This window comes from Jatropha curcas, chromosome 8, assembly GCF_041381405.1.
Source record: "Jatropha curcas cultivar XTBG-Jc1 chromosome 8, XTBG_Jcur_1.0, whole genome shotgun sequence".
Classification (NCBI taxonomy): domain Eukaryota; kingdom Viridiplantae; phylum Streptophyta; class Magnoliopsida; order Malpighiales; family Euphorbiaceae; genus Jatropha; species Jatropha curcas.
In genome coordinates, this window is record NC_143158.1 from 4,618,760 (window position 1) to 4,640,809 (window position 22,050).

The window sequence follows — 22,050 nt, forward strand, 5'->3', positions numbered from 1 at the left end:
AAATAGTGTTAAGTTAGTAAGTGAATAAGGAACTTTCGATGGATAAGATGAGATGCACGAGTCCTTTCTTCCTTAACTACAAGTTTTAAATTGAAATTTTGAATACAAAATCTCTTTAAACACTCGAAAGATGGCATTTTTCTTTTCTGTTTGGGCATTCTTAATGCGAATTTGAATTCATTTTAAAATTGGATTTCAAACACTAGATGGCTAAATCAAAAAAAAAAATATATTAAGTGAATGAGTACTGAGGAAATGAAGAAACAACATGTGAGAATTACTTCCATTTGCCTTGTCTAAGGCTGAGAAAAGTTTGGTTAAGATGGAAAAGTCGATCTGATTAATTAAGTTCGGTTTTTAGGTTCAATTATTTGAATATCAATGTGGTTTAGTTTGAAATTTTAAATATTTTCGGTCTCGATGTTTAGTTCAATTATTCAAGATATGTGATTTTATAACAAAACCTACTGGAATTTATGTGATTTTAGACCAAACCTACTGGAATTAACTGAACCAACCTAGACCGAATTGAAAAGTTTTGTTGGATTCCAAATAAATTTCATTTTGGCTTCAGTTTAAGAAAAAAAAGTGAAGTTCGGTTTTTTTCGTTTCGGAAGACTGAACCACTGGTTGGACACCCCTATCTGCCCCTGTCCTACACATGGGCCAAATTTCTAAGAGCTATTCATAATGGAAAAAACTTACCTAGACTTATCTATGTTCCCACCTATGGACCAAACTAATGAAATTCAATATTTTTATTGAATCGAAAGTATTTCTGATTATACACTTAGAGAAAAAAGAATAAAGTCGAAATACTTTTTAAAAAATATTAAATTTTATTAATTTGATCTATAAATGAAGATATAAATTAAATTTAGATATGGGTTTTAGAACGAGAATAGACGCTATAGTAACACAAAACAAAGACACGGAAGGGGCCTCGTTCTCTATGTTGGAACTATATGCTAGTGAGGGTTCAGAATCAGATGGTCCAATACACATTGCATGGTGATGTGTCTTCCAGCACCTATCAATAGGTTACTGGGTTAATTAGCCATTGTGCAGGACAGTGCTTGTTTCAATGTTGGTCCCTCATCTTGATCTGATGATGGCCAGGTTCACAAGGCTACCTATCTAACCAATAAATTAAATCTAGAACTACATAATTACTAATTAATTAAATCTAATTAATTAAGTAATTAATACAAGTGGTAACCACCTTGGTCAGAGCTATCAACATCTGAATTACTAGTAGTCTCACAACTACCTCTTTTAATAACCTTCATTTCTTCTAAGCGACTAATACTACTACTTGGGCTTTCATTTTTTCTCTTTTCCTTATTTCTTTTTCTCCATTCCCATTTCCTAACCAAATGTTTCGTGAACAAAAACCCTAAACCCACAAAAATTGCCATTGTGCTTCCTCCTCCTATACCCACCATTGCCACCAAAACCCACACCGCACCCCACCCTTGTCCATGTGGCAATATTGTCCACATGGCGGCAATGTAAGCGGCCGCCATGAATGAGGTGGACGCCCACATCACTTTATGTGTCACTGCCAATAATTTCATCATCGATCTTCGTCGAAAAGGGATAATGCTGACTAGGAAAATAACAACCCCTAGTGACAGAAACAATGCTAGAATATTACATACCACGAAAACCTTAAAAGAAGTATGCTTCCCCACCATACTTTTTCCTGTTGTTTGGTTAAACCCACCAGGCGGGTTTATGCCGGCTGCGAATGTAACGGTGGCAATCAAAACTGCGACGATAATAATTGTATTACGTGCATTACGTAGACCTTCGCTTTGGACTTCTAACTGTTTTTCCCGGCGGCGATGCTTGCAGCGGTGGTGGCGATGGGGATTGGGAGGATTTGGAGATGAAATTTGTACGTTATTAGAGGTGTTTCCTGTGTTTTGTATTTGTTGAATTTCTCTGGAAATTGGTGGCATTTGGTCACCTCTCTTGCCTTCTGCATCTAGTATTGCTGGTATAATCACGAGCGCTCCAGAGTTGCCGACGTCTGACTCAACTACGTCTAGTGCAGTTTGTCCCTTGCGGTTTATAACATTCACGTCGGCGTTCATTTTCAGTAGGTAGATCACCATCTGCTCTCAAATCAAATCAAAAGAGCAAAGGATACTGCAAGATTAGGGTTTCGATCTGTGAAAAAACACTAATGGGAGAGACAATCAAGAATCGAGAAGCCAAATTACTCTCATGCTTAAAAAAGGAGTTATAGATGAGAAGAAAAAGAGAGTCTCACAGTGCTAAGTTTTCCAGCAGTTGCTAGATGCAAAGCAGTATTGCCATCATTATCGGGCTTATTAATAAGCTCTGTGATGTTGAGATTCTCCATCAGGTACTTAATAGCATCAAACTGGTTGTTTTTAACTGCCAAATGAATGACTGTCTCTCCATTTTTAGTTATAATCTCAGCAGATTCACGGCTTACTGATAGAATCTCGTCGATGATGCCGACCCGGCCTTTGATTGCAGCCCAATGGAGAGGTGTACGACCAATGTTATCTTGTAAAGAAGAAAGGTCTGCATCAAATCTTAGCAATTCTCTGGTTGTCTTGAGATGGCCTTTGCTGCAAGCCAAGTGTAGAGGAGTGCACCCGTTCTTGTCCTTCTTCCATGCAAAATCTGGCCTTATTTTCAAGATTTCCTTAACAATTTCTGAGAGAAAAAAAAAAAAAAAAAACATTATTTAGACATTACATGAGCAGGATCTATATATTATAGCATTCCAAAATGAAATTAACGATAATCAAAAAGGAAATTAAAATTAAGAAAAAGTAGTATTATTTTAATTAAAAAGAAAATTTCCCTGAAAATAGGGTGTGAAAGCATGATTGTGGTGGCAACTGCAAACAATTGAACTAAAAAGAATTATGTTAAAAAACCAGAAAAAAAAAAAGAAAAAAAAAGAAAAATTGATAACAATGGCCGATCAATGATAATTAAGTTCCAGGTCCATCCAAAAACGAAAAGGAAAATTGTTATGAACCCAAATTCCAAATACTTTTTGGCCTTACACGATATTTTCTTGGTTTCACACTATAATTGGGTGCTTACTTTTCTGCGCCAGCTATTAATTGTGTACTGTGTCTGTATGGATGGAGGCAGTCGGTGGAATCCAGCTGCATTCTTCCAAGTACATTTTAAAAATGTTTTGAACTGTTTTTAGTCAAAACTCATAATTCATACCCTTTATTTACTGTGTGCATCAGTGCATGAGTAGGGATAGAGATTGAGCAAGTTGCTTATATCGCTTCCAAATTGATTTAAAAATTTCTTTTAAAATATTAATATCAAAATCTGTCTAAAATTTTAATATTTATGCTCGTCCAAATTATTTAAAATAATATTTAAATTTACTTTAAACGGATTGGGGTGAATTGAGCATCCATAAAACTCACTCTGTTTATGTATTTAGTATCTCACCAGATTCATTTAACATAAAATAAAACTAGTAAATATATAGAAAAATTAAAATAAATTTTAAATTCATAAATAAACTAAGAGAAACAAATAAAACTATTAAATATCATAGAAATATTAAAATAAGCTTTGAATTTGTAAAAATCATATTTCATAAATAAATTAGGAGAAAAAAATTTAGTCATCTTGATTATATCCACATGTGAATTAAAAAATTCACAACATACATTCATAAATTAAAAATCTATTATAATATCATTAATATAAAGTAAAAGTTCATCATGAACTCCTAGCTCTTCTGCTAAATTAATATTTGCTCCAATTCAACTTCCAAAATATAAGACAAAATGAAAAAAACATATTTTATTATAAATAATTTTTAAAAAATTTATATATAATGAATATATTATTGGGTGATAGGTAGCGGTAGCTTTAAACCCACACTGGATCTAAACTCAAACTAGATAATAGATTTAATATTTCCACTCATCTTAAATGCATTTAATTAATATCAAATATGCTTTAAATGAGTTTTTACAAGTTAGATAATTGTGAAAACGGCCCTTCCATCCATATATATGTGAGTGCAGATATATACATCATCATCATCATGATCATCATTGGAGTATAATTACCTGTATGCCCTCCTAAAGCTGCAACGTGAAGAGAAGTAGTCAAGCCATCAACCTCCGACATGAGTAATCAATGAAAATTCAAGAGATAATTCACCACCTCAAGCTTCCCTCTTTCACAAGCCACAAACAAAGCACTTTCATTATCTCCGTTCACCTTATAAACCACCCAAGGATCAGTCTCTATCAACAGCTTCACCATTTCCAACTCCCCTTCTCGGCATGCTCCATGCAAAGGGGTCTCCATCTTCTCATTAACCTCAGACACCATCTCCGGCCTGAGCTTCACGATCTCTTTTCCCAATTCTAGATGCCCATGAAGCGCTGCTATGTGGAGAATCGTGTTTGATGACCCTGAAGGGATTTTTTGGTTAATTATGTTTTCATTTTCTTCAAATAGGCTAAGGAAGGTAAGCATATCGCCTTTCAGGACGATCTCTTGAAGTCCTCGGTCCATTTTCGAAGATTGAAAAGAGAGAAAGAGAGCTGAGAGAAACTAATGGAGGGAATGGCTTGTAGGGAAACAAAAGAAGAAGAAGAAGAACAAGAAGAGGTTAATAATAATGGAGTAGGCATAAGGCAGAGCCCGCAGAGGCATTTCTATTCCACAATTGGAGAAACCATGAAGTTTCTCTGCAATTACAATGTATGGGGTGTCTTACATTTTTTTTTTTTTTTTTTTGAGAAAAGATTACTTATATTATCATTATCATTATTGTTATTAATTATTAGTTTATTCTGAATATATGTGAGTGGCCTCTATTAGTCATTGCGTGTACAATGGACATGATTTTTTTTATTTTTGAATTTTTTATAACTAGAATTTATTCTTTAGAATTAGTTTATGTGCTTATACTCAAAAAAATTAATTTATAATTTATTTATTCGAAATTTACCTTTAAGTGTTGAGATAGAAATCTAATCCTAATTAATTGAGAAAATGATAAGAAATTCATTATTTGCCTATTCATTAGTTTATTCTGAATATATGTGAGTGGCCTCTATTACTCATTGCATGGTCAATGGACATGATTTTTTTTTTTTTTTAATTTTTCATAACTAGAATATATTCTTTAGAATATATTGATTAGTTTAGAATTGTTCTTGGTAGGTTTTAATACTATTGTAACTCCATATAATATTTCTATATTTTTTACCCTATTTTGAGATGGACCGTCCATAATAGGCTGTGATATTTTTATCTGCAAATTGTATAATATTTATTGTGCATAATGTCTAATGGCGAAAAAAATTAAATATAAATTTCTTTTTCATTTAAAAATAGTTTAAAAAAAAGGTTTAAAAAAAAGGACAATTGAAGACTTTTCCCCGTTTACTTGGATTTGTAGTGAACCTGCCGACTCAGCGGGCTTGGGCCTGCAGCCCACTGAGTTCTAGTATTTAATCATGAGCATTAATGCGTTATTTTTATTATTATTCGTAACACACGGTAATACTAAAATAAATTTTAAAAACAAATTGCAATATTATATCATGTTTCTATTCTCCATCTATATATATATATATATATATATATATATATCATGTTTCTATTGTCCATCTATATATATATATATATATATATGTGTGTAATCCTGAATAAAAGAAAATTCTCAAAAACCTTACTCAACACTCTCCTTTTTTCTTTTTTTACAATTTTTTTTTTCTCAAAAAAATCAGCAGAAAGCTGATGTGACATTCTGTTGATTGAGCTTTCTCTTTTTTCTTTTTTTTTTTATAAATTTTCTAATTTTATAATTATTTTTTATTTTTTTCAGCATTTTATTTTCATTGGATAATCTTTCTAAATTTTTTCAAATAATAATTAATTATATCTATTTAATAATTATATATATATAAATTTATCCTTTTTGTTTTACTGTAAGTTTTTATATATATCTAACAACATTATTTAGCTTCTCAATGTAATGGGAACAAGATACTGGAATCTGAAAGGTTAGCTTCTCAATTCAGTTAATTTTCGTTTTCTTATGTTAATAGAGTGTATAACAAATCAGCTCATCTTGCTTTGAGAGATGATACGAGCTAGAAAGTATGGGTGGAAGAATGTCCTCCATCTGTTGCTGTGTCTGATAAGTTGGTAATTGCCTTATAATAAGAGCAGTAGTTCCATTCTATATATATATATATAATAACATTGTTTTTTTTTTATTAATATTTCACAAATTAGTTTACTATTATATTTATAAACATTATCATAAAGAGTTCTATATCTGGAAAAGTAAGTTTGTTAGATTTTAAAAATTAACAAATTAATTTAAAAATTACTTTAAACAAACTTATTAATTATGTTTTTATATATTATATATAATTTTGTTGGATTTATTTATTTATTTATAAAATAATATATTTATATTTTAAATTTTTTTTTTAATTTTATCCTTTTTTTCATTTTATCTATATTCCTTTGATAATCAATATTATCTTATCTATATATACATCTTCTTTGATTTATTTGATTTAAAATTAATAAATGTTATGAAGAATTATGTAGATTTCAGGATTATTTTTACCACTATTCAAATGGAATATATTTTCTACCTTTTATTTTTTATTTATCTTTAAATAATATTGTCTATAATATAAATTATTTTCTTTAATCATATATATTTTTAAATTTTATATATAATTAAAAAAATATAAATAGAGTTAATATCTAACTCTATTTTTCTGTATTCTACATCTACTATATATCTTTTTATATTTTTATATTTTTTTTAAAGAATCTATATTGAATTTGAACTTCACTATTGAATAATAAGAGTTAGGATTTACAAGATTTAAAAATAATTGAATTTAAAAGGCAAGAATTAATTGATAAGTTTGGATGTGATCCTTATTGATAAGAAAATATTTGGTGTCTTTCTAAATTTTGAAATTAGTTTAATAATTTAATTTTACTTTTTTCAATTCTTGATTTCATTTTATTTTATTTAATGGCAAGAAAAATGATTCATACTACCATTTGAAATCATTAAATTAAAGCTTATGTTGGATAAGGGAGCATATTCACAAAAAGAAGTTTTTCAAGAAATTGATAATTAAAAATATTGACTCCAAAATGCTAAAATAAATAATTATTGTCTCACGCATTTTGTTGATAAATTTAATTTTTCAATTCTCATCTCTAAATGTATCTATCTTTCGAATGGAATTAAACTTTTAGATTGGCAAATATTTTAATTTATATTATAAAAGAAGCTATATAAACTAGAAATAATATGAATTAAATATAAATTATAAATTAAATCATAAATTATAATGTGTATCAATAAGAAAATCCACGCGTTTACCTAGTTACAATCTATTTTAGATTTTTTTTTATTTTATTTCATTATTCAATAAAATAAAATGATATAAAATATCAATAAAAAATTTATACATATGTTTCAATAATTTTACTTTGACTTGTTACTAATAATATAATTTCTCTATCAACAATTAAAATATACTAATAATTATTTATTATTTTACACACCAAAGGATAGCCTAATGGTAAGGTCATATATGACTTGACAATAGATTCAAATCCACTCTCTCAATATTTAAAAAAAAAAAAAAAATGCTTTATTATTTTAACACTTTATAAGAAAAAGCTAATTTATAAATACTTTTTGAATTAATTAATTTTAAGAAGGTTGATTGATTTTAAAAAATCAAATTAATTAATAGCTTATAGGAAAAAGCTATGATTAAGCTGATAGAGATTTGAACAAATATTTCTAAATGTTTAAAGAGTAAACATAAAATTCAACCGATTGTTGACCATTCTTTTTATAGATTCTTAAATTGATACATTACACAATGATTTTATTTTTTTTTTAAAAAAAGGCTAAGATCTATTATTATATATATTTTTTAAAAAATGATCTAATTATATTTGGCCAAATACATAAATTATCCCTGAAAATTAACAAATTAACCTTAAAGCACCCTCGACCTTACAGTGGACTAATTATGCACCTGCATATAAAATAGTTTGCACCAATTAGACACATTTTCGTGATGGCAACCGCGCGTGTATTACAATTTCGACTCACTCGTCTGATGAGCTATTGTTTAAAGTTTTGGTGGGTTCCTGAAGCCAAGTATGCAATGTAAATATGCTTGGGCATGGTGTGTAATTCTGTGCAAATTAGAGGGTAAAGAGAGGGCTAAAAACATGATTTTTATTAAAGAGGACCCAGATCGTCCATCTTTCTCAAGTTTATATCTTTCTTTTCTTTTTCAGAATAATTCATAAAAAAAAATTATAGATTTAATTATGCATTTCATGATTACATCAAAATAAATAAATAAACTAATAGTTTTTTGGCGTTTCCTTGCCCATATATAAGCATGCAAACAAACAACAAATATTTATCAAAATTTAAAATTGAAAATATTAACAAAAATTATTTATCAAGTTAAAAACACAAGAATATAGCTTTCTCGTTAACAAACCACAGCCTTTCAAATATTGTACATTTCAAAAAGCTTTTCGTTTATAGCATTTTAAATATCCAAAAGAACTGTAGAAATTTAAATCCGAGACAAAGCGACATAGCTCGCGAACCATTTGGTCGACGAGTCCTGAGGGTGCCATAAGATTAATTTGTCAAAAAGGGCAATTGGCTAATAAAACTAAATTTTGTTTTGAGCCTTCAAAAGAGAAAAAAAAAAATTGCTGAGAACAGGAGAGACGCAGTTGTATAATTATGTGACCTCAAGAAGCACTTTCATAAACGGGGATAACGTAAAAACGTGGCGTAAACTGATTGGCCAGAACCTACCCAATCACGGACATAGATCTCCTGCTGATTCAATCGCTGACTGTGCCTGCTCCTATAAAACTGGACCACGAACCAACGGTGATCTACTCTGACATGGCACACATCCTTCTTAATCATACACGATCTAGATGCGAATCAACGATGATGGTGGACGATCATCATCAAAAGATCTTAATTAATCAGTTACATTATTGTGTTATATGCGACAATTATATTAACCAAAACATTAGTCCTTACCATAGATTTTCTTCTTTCTTTTTTAGGATATTCAAATTCTCAGTGCAAAGCCAAAACAAGTGAAAGCAAACTTAACAATAGTTTAGGGTAATGGTGACGAGGACGAGGACGACGAAGGTGACCATCATTTTTTAATTGTTAACAAATATATAATAATATAGATCATTACAATGTTTGTAAAGTGAAGGAGATTTCAGAAGACTGGAAATTTCAGTTATTTTTCTTTATTTTCCAGTGAGTGAAAGCAAGAGAGAAGAAAAATGGAGGTTGGGTTCTTGGGGTTAGGGATAATGGGGAAGGCCGTGGCCACTAATTTGATGAAGAGTGGTTTCAAGGTCACTGTTTGGAACAGGACTCTCACTAAGGTAATGTTCTTCTACTTGTTATTTTAATCTTTTGTTTTTGAAGATTTTATTTATTGATAAATGGGTATTTGTAGTGTAATGAACTGGTAGAGTTTGGTGCTTCCATTAGAGAAAGTCCTGCTGTTGTGGTCTAGAAATGTAAGATTACTATTGCTATGTTGTCTGATCCTGCTGCTGCACTATCGGTTTGTAGTACTGTCACCCAATCTTGGTATTTATTTATTTCCTTTGAGAAATATAAATATAATTTTTATTTATTTATTTATTTATTTATTATTATTATTATTATTATTATTTTGTCATTTAGATCAAAAGAGAAATCTCTTTACTATATATATATTCAATAAATACATTTTAAAATAACAAAAGAATTTGATAAATTCAAAATAAATACATTTAATAAAAAAAATTGAGATACCTTATCATTTATAGTTAAAATAATATTCTTGTCATTTAAATTTTAATTTTATTATCTAAATATTAAAAAATTATATCTAAAGAATCATATTTTTAAAATTAATATTCATTAACAATAATTATCTATATCTATTTTTCAAGTTTGAATTTTTATTTTTTTTATTAGATCACTTAAGATATTTTTTAATTTGAAAATTTATTATTTATTTAAAATAATTAACTATATTTATATTTGAATTTTTGAATTTTTTTTTAGTTTTAGATTGAATTGTAACATCCCTTCCCGGTCCACCAGTTAACCCGAATGAACCGAACCGAGACGCTACAAACTGGTTGACTTTATGTCTTGTCATGCTGATATCATAATGTATATGGAATATAATATCAGCTGATGTTGTTTACAATGATAATGTACTTTATATTTACAAGACATGATACTAGTGTCAAAATGAAATGGGCCCAACTGTGTGCCCTGTACATGCCATAAAAAGGGTAGACAAAAGATACACATCCAAATGAGTAGCTACCCTGAAGACTGAGTCTTCTACAGATGAACTGCAGCAGTTGCAAGCTGACTCTCTACGGTCCAAACTCAAAACCTGCGAGTTAAACATGTAACTCGCTGAGCAAATAAAGCTCAGTGGATATCTCAACATATAAAGAAACAATTAAGCACATACATAGATAGAAATAAGCATGTAAATGCATATGGATAATTAAACATATAAGCACATATAGCATGATCCTTTCCTTATACCTTGATTTTCTTTGTACTGTTTATAATACTGTATGATTCATGAAATGTTATGTCAAGATATCTGTATGGCTCCATAAGGTTATAGTGAAACCGAAGTGATAAGAAAAACTGTATGAAACTGGATGAATACTGTATGCTTGGCTGCTATGGCCCATATATAATCATATCCACTCAACGGCCTGTAGCCGGAGTATCAAACTGTATGGGGTGCAGATCTGCTATCCTATGTCGCGACATAGCCTTATCTAAGTGGTTTCTACCTAACTTCAATGGAGCCTAATGTTGGTATGTCAATAATATAACACAACATCATTTTCATAGTTCATAACTTCATAAATCATAATGTTTATTTGATTTCACATCATTTGCATGCTTGCATGTTGTTTTAATACATGTTCTAATGTTGTATTTTGTAGTAAAATGATTGGAGGCATACAAGTTGAGCATAGGAATCTAATTGCATAGAAAAAGAAGTCCAAAAGTGCATGAAAACACAAGTCGCGAGCGCGCCTTGCAAAGTCGCGAGCGCGAGAGTGCAAAATGAGAGTCAGTGTGTTATCGGGCACAAGTCGCGAGCGCGCAGTGCAAAGTCGCGAGCGCGTATGTGTTATCGGGCACAAGTCGCGAGCGCGCAGTGCAAAGTCGCGAGCGCGTAAAGCACCAAATGAGAGTCAGAGAGTTTCAGGTGAAAGTCGCGAGCGCGCAAATGAAAGTCGCGATCGCGTACAGTGCAAAATGAGAGTCAGTGTGTTTAAGGCACAAGTCGCGAGCTCTTCATGCAATTCGCGCGCGCGCGTCGCGTTTTCCAGCCTGCATAGTCTGTACTCTTTTGGTCATATCTCTCAATATACAACTCCGATTTGGATGATTCAAAAACCCATGTAAAGCTAACACATAGAGGAACAAATAACTCTTCTATAACACTTCCTAATTCCATCATTAAATGAGGTCAAAATCAAGATGAAGTCACTGGTAAAATTTCCAGCAAATCCTGTTTCAACATAAACTCAATATTTACTTCATTTATTCACTTCCTTCCCTGTTTCTCCCCTGTTTTCTCACCATTACCAGTCCTCCCACTCAACATGAAGCAATATATTGTCTCATTATCAACACACCACACAAATTCTCATGCAAAGAAAATGGTAAATGAAAAGAGATATCAAACCTTTACTCCAAAAAGCTTGAGCTTTTCTTTAGCTTCTTTTTTCTACAATCTTTGAACTCCCTTCTCCTATACACATCAAAATTCTTATAACTTATCTACAATATAGCTCAATTAGAGGTTGAATAACATAAAGCTTCAAGGTATTCTACTTACTTGGAGAAAATTGAGGTTGCCTTAAACTACCATGAAAATGGATGGAGAAAGGAAGGAGATGAAGAAGATGAAGATAAAGATGAAAATGGGAAAGTGAAAATGATTAGCACGGGTAGACCATCAAAATATCAAGACAAATGATGTGAAACTTACTAAATAGTACCTCAAGTGGAAAAAGGCTATAACTTAATACCCAAGCTTGATCTTTTAATGCAAATAAATCCTCACCCACATACTTTGATCTTTCTCTCTCAATCAAGTAAGTCCACTTGTAATCCCATTCTACCCCAACCGGGTTTGGCTTGGCCCGACTCAACTCGACTTTATGAAAAGACTCGACTCAGTACTAAGACTCGACTCGGTAGGATGTCACATGAATAGTTTAATTTTTTGCATCCATTTATTTATAATAATTATATATTTATTATTATCATCATTATAGATGAATTTTTTTATATGTTTTTCAAATTTATAATTCCACAAAAATAACTTAACTAATACTTATTGTCTAAGACTTTTGTATTTATGTATTTACCCTATTTTAGTTTTTATATATATATATATATATATTTATTTATTTATTTATTTACTTCTTCATTTATCTGAAGTTGCAAGTTATTTTTTTAGAAATATTTTTTTTATATGTACAGTAAAAAAGTAACTTCAAATACAATGTATAATAATAAAGTAAAAAGGCAATCCGTGTAACGTGCAGGCTTTCACCTAATCATGATAAAAAGACTAAAACGACCAAAACTAAAGTCCAATTAGTATTGTTTCTTCATCATCATCAAATATACCCAACTGTTTTTTGAACAGTAGATGACAGTACCACAGCAACCAAACAACTATCCATCTTATAGTTATGTCGAGCCAATGGAAGAGTGCACATTTTTAATTCTCTACTAATTGATATAACCAACCGGTACCAATATGTCCTCCCTTGTTTATTATTTTCCTTCTTCAATTTAATGCTTGGCTACCACTTGAAAGTATTTTTCATATCTTTTTCATACGAGTTAAAACTCTTAACTTTATAAAGATTCTTCCCTAAACTAAAATCTATTTTCTATTCATTTTTTAATTAGTTTCTTTATGTCATTAAGAATAAAAGTATACAAGATATAATATTATAACCAATTAAAATTTATAATTAAATAGTGTTAAGTTAGTAAGTGAGTAAGGAACTCCTGAGGGATAAGTTTAAATGCATGAGTGCTTTCTTCTTTAATAACAAGTTTTAAATTGGAATCCTAGATACAAAATCTCTTTAAATACTCGAAAGATGACATTTTGCTTTCCTTTTTAGATCTTCCTAATGCGAATTTGAATTAATTGTAAAATTGGATTTTAAACACCAGATGGTTAAATAAAAAAATATATTAAGTAAATGAGTACTGAGGAAATGAAGAAACAACATGTGAGAATAACTTCCATTTGCCTTGTCTAAGGGGGAGGAAGTTTGGTTAAGACGTGAGAATTACTTCCATATGGAAAAATCGATCTGATTAATTAAGTTTGGTTTTTAGGTTCAATTATTTGAATATCAATGCGGTTTAGTTTGAAATTTTAAATATTTTCGGTCTCGATGTTTAGTTCAATTATTCAATATATGTGATTTTATACCAAAACCTACTGGAATTTATGTGATTTTAGACCAAACCTACTGGAATTAACTGAACCAACCTAGACCGAATTGAAAAGTTTAGTTGGATTCCAAATAAATTTCATTTCGGCTTCAGTTTAAGAAATCAAGTGAAGTTCGGTTTTTTTTTGTTTCGGAAGACTGAGCCACCGGTTGCACACCCCTATCTGCCCCTTTCCCGCGCATGGGCCAAATTTCTAAGAGCTAACGATAATGGAAAAAACTTACCTAGACTTGATTTATGTTCTCACTTATGGACCAAATTAATAAAATTCAATATTTTTATTGAATTGAAAGTATTTCTGATTATACACTTGAAGAAAAAAAATCGAAATATTTTTTTAAAAATATTAAATTTTATTAATTTGATCCATAAACGAGAATATGGATTAAATTTAGATAAGCGTTTTAGAACGAGAATAGACGTGACAGTATCACAAAACAAAGACACGAAAGGGGCCTTGCTCCCTTTGTTGGAACTATATGCTAGTGAGGGTTCAGAATCAGATGGTCCAATACACATTGCATGGTGATGTGTCTTCCAGCGCCTATCAGTAGGTTACTGGGTTAATTAGCCACTGTGCAGGACAGTGCTTGTTTCAATGTCGGTCCCTCATCTTTGGTCTGATGATGGCCAGGTGTCACCCTATTCAACCACTCAATCAACTAAATGTGTGCCAAATTGCTTTTTTTCTTGAGCACTATTTATCATTTTTTTTTTTCTAATCTTATTTATTTCAAAATAATTTAATAGACTGGTAATATATTTATTGATCAAAACCATGTGCTTATAGTAGTATTATTGTGATTATCATAAATAAAAAACATGCAGTGTTATTTTGATTTTTATGTGGATTCAATATAATCATTCTTGATTTGATTGAGGAAAAAAAAAAATCACTCTTAATATATTCGTACATATGGTTGGTTCAACGGTTTTTTCAATAATAAAAGCTTCATATTCTTCCGATTCTTTTATACCAGTTAAAATCGAAAGTGGGGCCATGGATCCAGTCCAGTCAAGTTTTTTTCAGTTATATATCATCCACCACGACGCGTTGTCTCTCGTTACACAGATGCCATGGAGTTCTATGGCCATAAGAAAACTCTGCATAACTTCATGTCTACACAAGAAGGAAATGTAATGCAATCCCTTACAACTCTCCCTGGGATAAGAACCCATCAAGCTCAAGAAATGACTGATCAAGAACTCCAATTTACCCCTCCAAGACCTTCTAACACTAACGAGCTTACTCTAATCCCTCCAACGAGTCCTGGATCGCCATGGACACTTTCTCCTCTCCGAAGCCCTTCTCCTTCCCTTCTCTACCATTGTATAGCTTCTCTTCATCGCAACGACGGCAACATTTTCTCCATTTCTGTCTCAAAAGGAGTTGTTTTCACTGGCTCTGAAAGTAAGCGTATACGTGCATGGAGGCAACCGGATTGCCTCGAACGGGGATATTTAAAGGCTAGTTCTGGTCAAGTTCGTGCAGTTTTAGTTCACGATAATGTGCTTTTCTCTGCTCATAAAGATGGTAGGATTCGAATTTGGAATTTCACACTTTCAGAGAATTTTAAAGGAAGAAAAATATCGTCATTACCCAAAAGAAGTTTGTTTCTTCGTTTCTCTAGTTCAGACACACATCAACATAAAGATTGTGTTTCTTGCATGGCTTATTATCATGCAGAGGGGCTTTTATATACTGGTTCGTATGATAAAACAGTTAAAGTTTGGAGGGTTTCAGATAAAAAATGTGTAGACTCATTTTTAGCTCATGAAGATTATGTAAATGCAATACTGGTGAATCAAGACGATGGGTATGTTTTTACATGCTCTTTAGACGGGTCAGTTAAAATATGGAGGAGAGTGTATGGAGAAAATTCTCATACCCTCACTATGATATTAAAATTCCAGCGATCGCCTGTTAACGCCTTGGCGATAAGTTCAACATTCAGTAATTGCTTTCTTTATTCAGGATCTTCTGATGGTATGATAAATTTTTGGGAGAAAGAGAGATTTTCTGGCCGGTTTAATCATGGTGGTTTTTTGCAAGGACATCGATTTGCAGTTCTTTGTCTAGCGGCTTCTGAGAAGTTGATATTTAGTGGATCAGAGGACACAACAATTCGAGTATGGCGGAGAGAAGAAGGAAGTTATTTTCATGAATGTCTAGCAGTGTTAGAAGGGCATAGAGGTCCAGTTAGATCCTTGACTGTTTGTTTGGAAATCGACAAGGTTGTGATGGGATTTTTAGTATATAGTGCAAGTCTGGATCATAACTTCAAGATATGGAGAGTTAAGGTTATGCCTGAAGAGAGAATTTGCTTGGATTACAATACAGTAGAAACTGATTCAAAGACAAAGGCGATCATGGAATATGAGATGAGTCCTGTTCTATCTCCTTCATGGGTAGAGAAGAAACGCGGAGCAAAATCCCTTTCAATAGATAATAAAAATAAATAAATTAATTGATGAATAAAAGATAATGTTTTTTTTGTTTGATTGATCTTTTGTCGTTTCAAGAATTTGCAATTTTTTCTTTTACAAATCCAATGGGAAACTCCAAATTATTTCTTGTATATTATACTTGATTTTACCATTAGGTGTTTTTTTTTTTTTTTTAAACCACCATTATTTTGGTAACTTATTATCAGTACCGTCTAATTCTGCTCTGAGTTCAACCGCAGTAGGTTTATCTTTTTTAAAAAAAAATATGTTTGATTGGTTTTTTAATAATAATAATAATAAATTATTGAGTAAAAGAATAATATATTAATTAGGTTTTTTATTTAATATTTTACTGTAAATACTATAATATAAATGTATGTAGACAAAATGAACAAATATTGTGAAAAAAAATCAAAATTAAATAAAAAAATAAAACTTTATAATTGAAACAATATTAAAAATAAAAATAATAATAATTCAAGTAAAATAATACCCTTAAAAGAAGCAAAATGATGAGAAGAAAATTTTTAACATAAAATAATAATAAACTCTATAGTCAAAGAAAAAAAATTTTTATGGTGATTTTTCTTTAGGAATTAAATATTATATTGGTAATCTATAATGAATTCGCATTTTAATAAGATTCTAATTGAGTTATATTATAATTCATATTAAGATTCTTCGCATATCTTATGTTTTGCTATTAGAAATATAACAATACAATTAAATAATAAGTATCGATTTTTTAATTATTTTAATTGAATTATTTTTTTATTCATAGAATTGTTTGTTATAAGAGTTAGATAATATAGTTAAGTTAGTCATAAATATTGATTTAGTATTTATTATTTAACCATTTTATTATTTTGTTAATAGTTTTAGTTGTACTTTTTTTAATTTTTTTAGTAATTTAAATTAATATAAAATAATTTATACAATTTTCTACCAATTGAGTTAAAAATATTTTCTGTTGTTTTTCTATTTCGATTCATTATTCTTGCTTTATTTACTAATTTTATTTGTTATTAATATTTCTATTTCGCTAAAATAATATGATTTATTAAATATTAATTTTTAGTTATCATAATAATAAATTATTAAAAATATTTACAAAGCACATATTCACTGTTTCTAATTAATAATTAAATAAAATATTTACCTTAAAATCGACAAACAATATCTTTTTTATATTTTCTGCAGATATTGTTGTCTTACAAATCACTATAGGATTAATCGTAAGTCCTACAATAGTCTGATGCTCCATAATATCGATTAAGCTATCGTATATAACTTCTAAATTTTGAATTTCTACAAACAACTATCTATTAAAAAAATAATTAAATTTAGATTTTTATTATCGAAAATATAATTTTTATGAAATAAAAACACTTAATTTTTATGAAATAAACAAACTTAATCATGCTTTGAGAAAAATAAATAAACATGTTATTTATATATAAAAAGAAACAAATACAGTAATAATAATACTAAATTTCAATCTCCTAAAGATAATTAAACTTCGATCTCTCTAATAATAGAATCATATTGAACTTTTAAAATTTTATTGGAATTCTTTATTTCTCATCACTTCCACCATTTTTTTCTCCTTTTATATATATATATATATATATATATATATATATATATATATATATTCTACTTGAGATAGAGCAGACAATATCCACTATGGTTAACGCACCATATTATTCTAATAATAAAAACTAAAAATCAATTAATGCAATGAAATTATACTTACCGAAAACAGAAAACGTGATTGAAAGTTCAATAATTCAAATGAATAAATTCTTATATATATATATATATATATGGGCATGATAGTACACCATCCTAATTAAAATGGGAACAATTTTCTATTTAGAATTAGATCAAACTTTATAATAGGATTTAAATTCAAATAGAAAATTAATATAATTAATAAATATATTATTAATATAACTAATAAATATATTAATTCATAAAAACTTATATACTTCTATAATAATAAAAAATAAAAATTGAATATAACGTTAATAACTTATAAGTTGATTTAATATTGTAACTTATCATTTTTATATCATCTTTAAAAACTTATTTACAGGCTTACAATATGTAAATGCAATGTGTCACTCATGGCCTCCCTCCAATATATTAACCATTTTTATAATTTTAATAAGAATAACAATTCAATATTTTAATAAAAAATTATTTTTCTTATGCAAATTAGATTAAATTTCCTAATAAAATTTTCTTAATAGAATTTAAAATTCAGTTAAATTAAACTTCCTAATAGAATTTAAATTCAAATAAAAAATTACCATAATTAATCAAAATTAAACTACATTTATTTTTCAACTAATAAAATTAAAATTCTCAATGATATTTTTGTCAATTCATAAATTTAACATAAGCATTTTAGAAATCCAATATTTTCCGTTCATACTTTTATATTGGACGAAAAGCACCTCAATCGCTAAAAACCCCGAAGGGATTAAATCTCCTTTATCATACCAAAAAAATATACATATGTGTCTTTTTTTTTTTACTTCCACGTATGAGAATTAGCAGGCAAAGAGGGAAACATAAAAGAAAAGAAAGGACAAGACACTAAAGATGCTAGTTGAGTGCAGTTATTCCATTAGGTTAGAGTGATACCAAAACGAATTAAAGGTTGTCTTGTCGTTTTCATTTTAGCTTTCATTCGAAACCCTATGGTCCAACTACTACAATAACTAATGTACAATGTTCTGTATGTATATAAACATGTCCAGATGTAAAGTAGAAATCTTTAATCCGGCTTTCGAACAGCCCATAACTTTGGTACCATCTTTTTCAGATGAGCTGGTCCATGCAATTACATGATTTACATAAATACCCTCCCAACCACTGCTTAGCTGTGGTGTTTCTCTATTTGGGTGTTTATCTTTATTTATATTTCTACATTATTTTATACACCAAAAAGTTAATTCAACCAAACCAAACTATTCTGCATCTATACGTTTGGTTTATTTTAATTTGTATAAATCCTTTGAATCGAACCACGATCCCTCCACCTTAAAATAGAGAGTAGATTTCCTTCAGTACATAATATTTTGACAGGTTCAGTGAGGTAAATTTAATTTGATTTGATCAAAACAATTGAAAAATTAGCGAGTAAAAGCCAAAATATAAAAATGGAAAATCTAATAAGACATAACATTCAAAATTATTGATTAATACATATAATTTATCAAACTAAACACACTAAGTACATCTAACAAAATGTCAAAAACATATGACATGTCAAACGGATACACAAGGATGTAATAGATTGAAAAAGAGTTGGTGGGCAACAAGTGCAAGACGATGCTAGTACTTCAGTAATTTTCTTCAACGATTGGGATTGGAATATGAGATCTTATGATGAAGAAATTTTCATAGATGAACCCAGCAAGCCCACCACCAATAAGGGGTCCAACCCAGTAAACCCAGTGGTCAGTCCAGTCCCAGCTCACCAAAGCTGGCCCAAATGATCGGGCTGGGTTCATGGATGCTCCAGAAAATGCTCCACCAGCTAAGATATTAGCCCCAACTACGAACCCAGTCAGTGTTGGGCCCAGCCCATCAATGGCACCCTTCTTGGGGTCCACAATAGTGGCATAGACAGTGAACAGCAAGGAAAATGTCAATATAATCTCCCATACCACACCTTGAAGGTACCCTACCCCACTTGCTAGTGTATGTACCGGAGTGGCCTGCATTGTAGAGAGAAAGAATGACTTTTTTAAAAATGAAAAAATATTATAATACAAGGTAAACTTTACAGTGCAGCAATTTTTTTAAAAAGACTTGCACTTACAAATACAATTCATAATTATGAATTCATTATAAATGCAAAGGGCTACGTTTATGTATGGTTGTGTGTGTGTGTATTAATTATGGTACTAAGAACTCACTAAGCCTCCTGTGAGGTAGTTGAGAAGGAGACAAGCAGCTGAAGATGCTAATAATTGGTCAATCCAGTAAAGAATAGATCGGACGAGGGTGATGTGACCGCCAAAAAGGAGGCCAAGAGTAACTGCTGGGTTGAGATGGCCGCCGGAGATGTGGCCGGCCGATATCATGACGGCCACAACAAGTGCATGGGCCACAGCCACAAAAAACAAGCCCACTAGAGGACCTCCCACTAGTTTATCTGTTCTTCGCAATCAAACATGCAAATAAATTAGACATCAAATATGTAATCTTTTTAACAAAAGATCAAAGCTTTGAAAATGTAATATGTACAGACCAGCAGCCATGGCTGATCCAACTCCGGCAAAGACAAAGAGGAAGGTTGTAATAAACTCGACGATAAGGGCTTTGATGCAGTCGGGCTGGGTGGCCTCCCGCCTAGATCCTAAGGCGATCTTCGCCATCTCTCTATATATCAAACTTTACTGGTAAAGAAAGGTTTGGTTTTGCTGAGAGAAAGGACAATGACGATATATATAAGCACTGGCTTACTGTGTTTTTTTTTTTTACTCGTTAAAGATAAAGGAATTAATTTGATTTTTAAACCCTCAAGTGGTCATTAAAATTCTAAAAATATTAATACGAAGGGCATTCGTGAGTTCTCGAACTCCTGTCATAGACTCTATATAAATGATCTACTAATTTATGAACTCAGAAAAGAAATATGATATTTTTTTATTCATCGGGAGATTTGATGGGCAGAGTTAACGTAATAGAAGTTAATTTTATTTGATTCATCAAATTAGTAAAAAATAACTGTGATTAAGAAGATTCGAATTTATTACTTTGTAAATTCACTCCTTACATAAATGAAAAGACCAACCAGATCAACACCGTATTTGCAACAAAACAACTATTCACACCATATTGGAAAATAAAAAATTATTTATTGTGATTTGTGAGTGATACATGGGATCCATGGCACGCAATCATGCACGTTTGTTTTATTTTGTTAGCAGAATTACCTGGAAACCCACTAGTCGTTGACTAAATTATTGTGTCTTTACATTATGAAAGTTATTGTTAATGGTTAAAATACTTAAAGGACAAAGCTCCATTTGTCCTTCATTTCAAGTGTCTAGCTTGGTGCCAATCACCATCCACTTTACCTTCTAACATACTAATTAATAATGTCAAATGGTCACTAGACCCACCAAATAAATTCTATAAGGCACTTGATTTCATATTTAAACTAATAATTAATAAATCAAAGTTATGAAATTAGAGAATCCCTCCATTTATTATATTTTTCCAAGAAATTCCTGTGAAACAACAAAGAGAAAATTTTTGAAGTGAACTTAAATTTTAGGTAATATTCAAATAAGTTTTAATATTAATCTATTTAACTTATCGGTATTAAAATCGTCTTCAAGACCGACTGATATAAATTTAAACCTCGATTAAAATTAAAATAATAATACTAAAAATATTAACCTATTTTACCCCACAATAAACCAAAACAAAGTGTGAAATATGCCAAAATTAACAACTTCAACATAATTAGTATAATTTTTTTAATTTTTATTTTTAATCAACATAGATAATATGATGTAAACCTAAATTGACAAGAACCTTAAGTGCATGAATATTTGTTGGCTTTCATTTTCCAATGATTTCAATTTCCATTTTCTACAATTAATTATGTCAATGTGACCCTACTAAGTTTATTATGATTATACTTTTACATTCAAAAAGCTTATGGTTCATCATTTTTCATCCACCACTAAACATAAAAAGACAGAATCCTGGGTCCTTGAGAATGATTCATTAATAGTTAATTGGTGAACCACAACATAAACCAGTGTTATTAAACCCAATCCGGCTAAAAAATCAGATGAATAGGCCACTGGTTTAATCAGTGGGTTGATGCTTGAATCGATGGGTCATAAAATATTAATAATATTAATTAATCAAATAAATATTATTTAAAATAATTATAATATAATAAAATGGTTACAAATAATTATATATAAAAAATCAAT

At 30.1% G+C, this 22,050-nt stretch overlaps 2 protein-coding genes, 1 long non-coding RNA gene and 1 pseudogene across 5 annotated transcripts; 2 read left to right on the top strand and 2 right to left on the bottom strand.

Annotated features, from left to right (window-relative positions):
- Nucleotides 1-1,169: 1,169 nt before the first annotated feature.
- On the bottom strand, nucleotides 1,170-4,774 carry LOC105638236 (uncharacterized; annotated as a pseudogene). The gene is made up of 3 exons (XR_016322208.1): nucleotides 4,095-4,774; nucleotides 2,279-2,694; nucleotides 1,170-2,120 (listed from the first exon to the last, which is right to left on the bottom strand). The product of XR_016322208.1 is annotated as an uncharacterized LOC105638236 (transcript).
- Nucleotides 4,775-8,997: 4,223 nt separating this feature from the next.
- On the top strand, nucleotides 8,998-9,759 carry LOC110009958 (uncharacterized). Of its 2 annotated transcripts, XR_002284881.3 has the most exons (3): nucleotides 8,998-9,238; nucleotides 9,357-9,486; nucleotides 9,561-9,759. It is a non-coding gene; the product is annotated as an uncharacterized LOC110009958 (long non-coding RNA). The 2 variants fall into 2 exon arrangements; XR_016322292.1 differs by having other exon boundaries at nucleotides 9,357-9,759.
- Nucleotides 9,760-14,672: 4,913 nt separating this feature from the next.
- On the top strand, nucleotides 14,673-16,136 carry LOC105638237 (protein JINGUBANG). The gene has a single exon (XM_012222015.4). The coding sequence runs from the start codon at nucleotides 14,708-14,710 to the stop codon at nucleotides 16,091-16,093; it is 1,386 nt and encodes a 461-aa protein (XP_012077405.1). The 5' UTR covers nucleotides 14,673-14,707; the 3' UTR covers nucleotides 16,094-16,136.
- A 3,107-nt stretch (nucleotides 16,137-19,243) lies between these two features.
- On the bottom strand, nucleotides 19,244-20,553 carry TIP4;1 (tonoplast intrinsic protein 4;1). Its single transcript, XM_012222016.4, has 3 exons — nucleotides 20,346-20,553; nucleotides 20,011-20,249; nucleotides 19,244-19,809 (listed from the first exon to the last, which is right to left on the bottom strand). Exons 1-3 carry the CDS (start codon nucleotides 20,470-20,472, stop codon nucleotides 19,432-19,434), a joined length of 744 nt encoding a protein of 247 aa, XP_012077406.1. The 5' UTR covers nucleotides 20,473-20,553; the 3' UTR covers nucleotides 19,244-19,431.
- Nucleotides 20,554-22,050: the final 1,497 nt, after the last annotated feature.

Coding starts and splice junctions, on each gene's coding strand:
- LOC105638237 (XM_012222015.4), top strand. CDS start 14,708: ATGGAGTTCTATGGCCATAAGAAAACTCTGCATAACTTCATGTCTACA.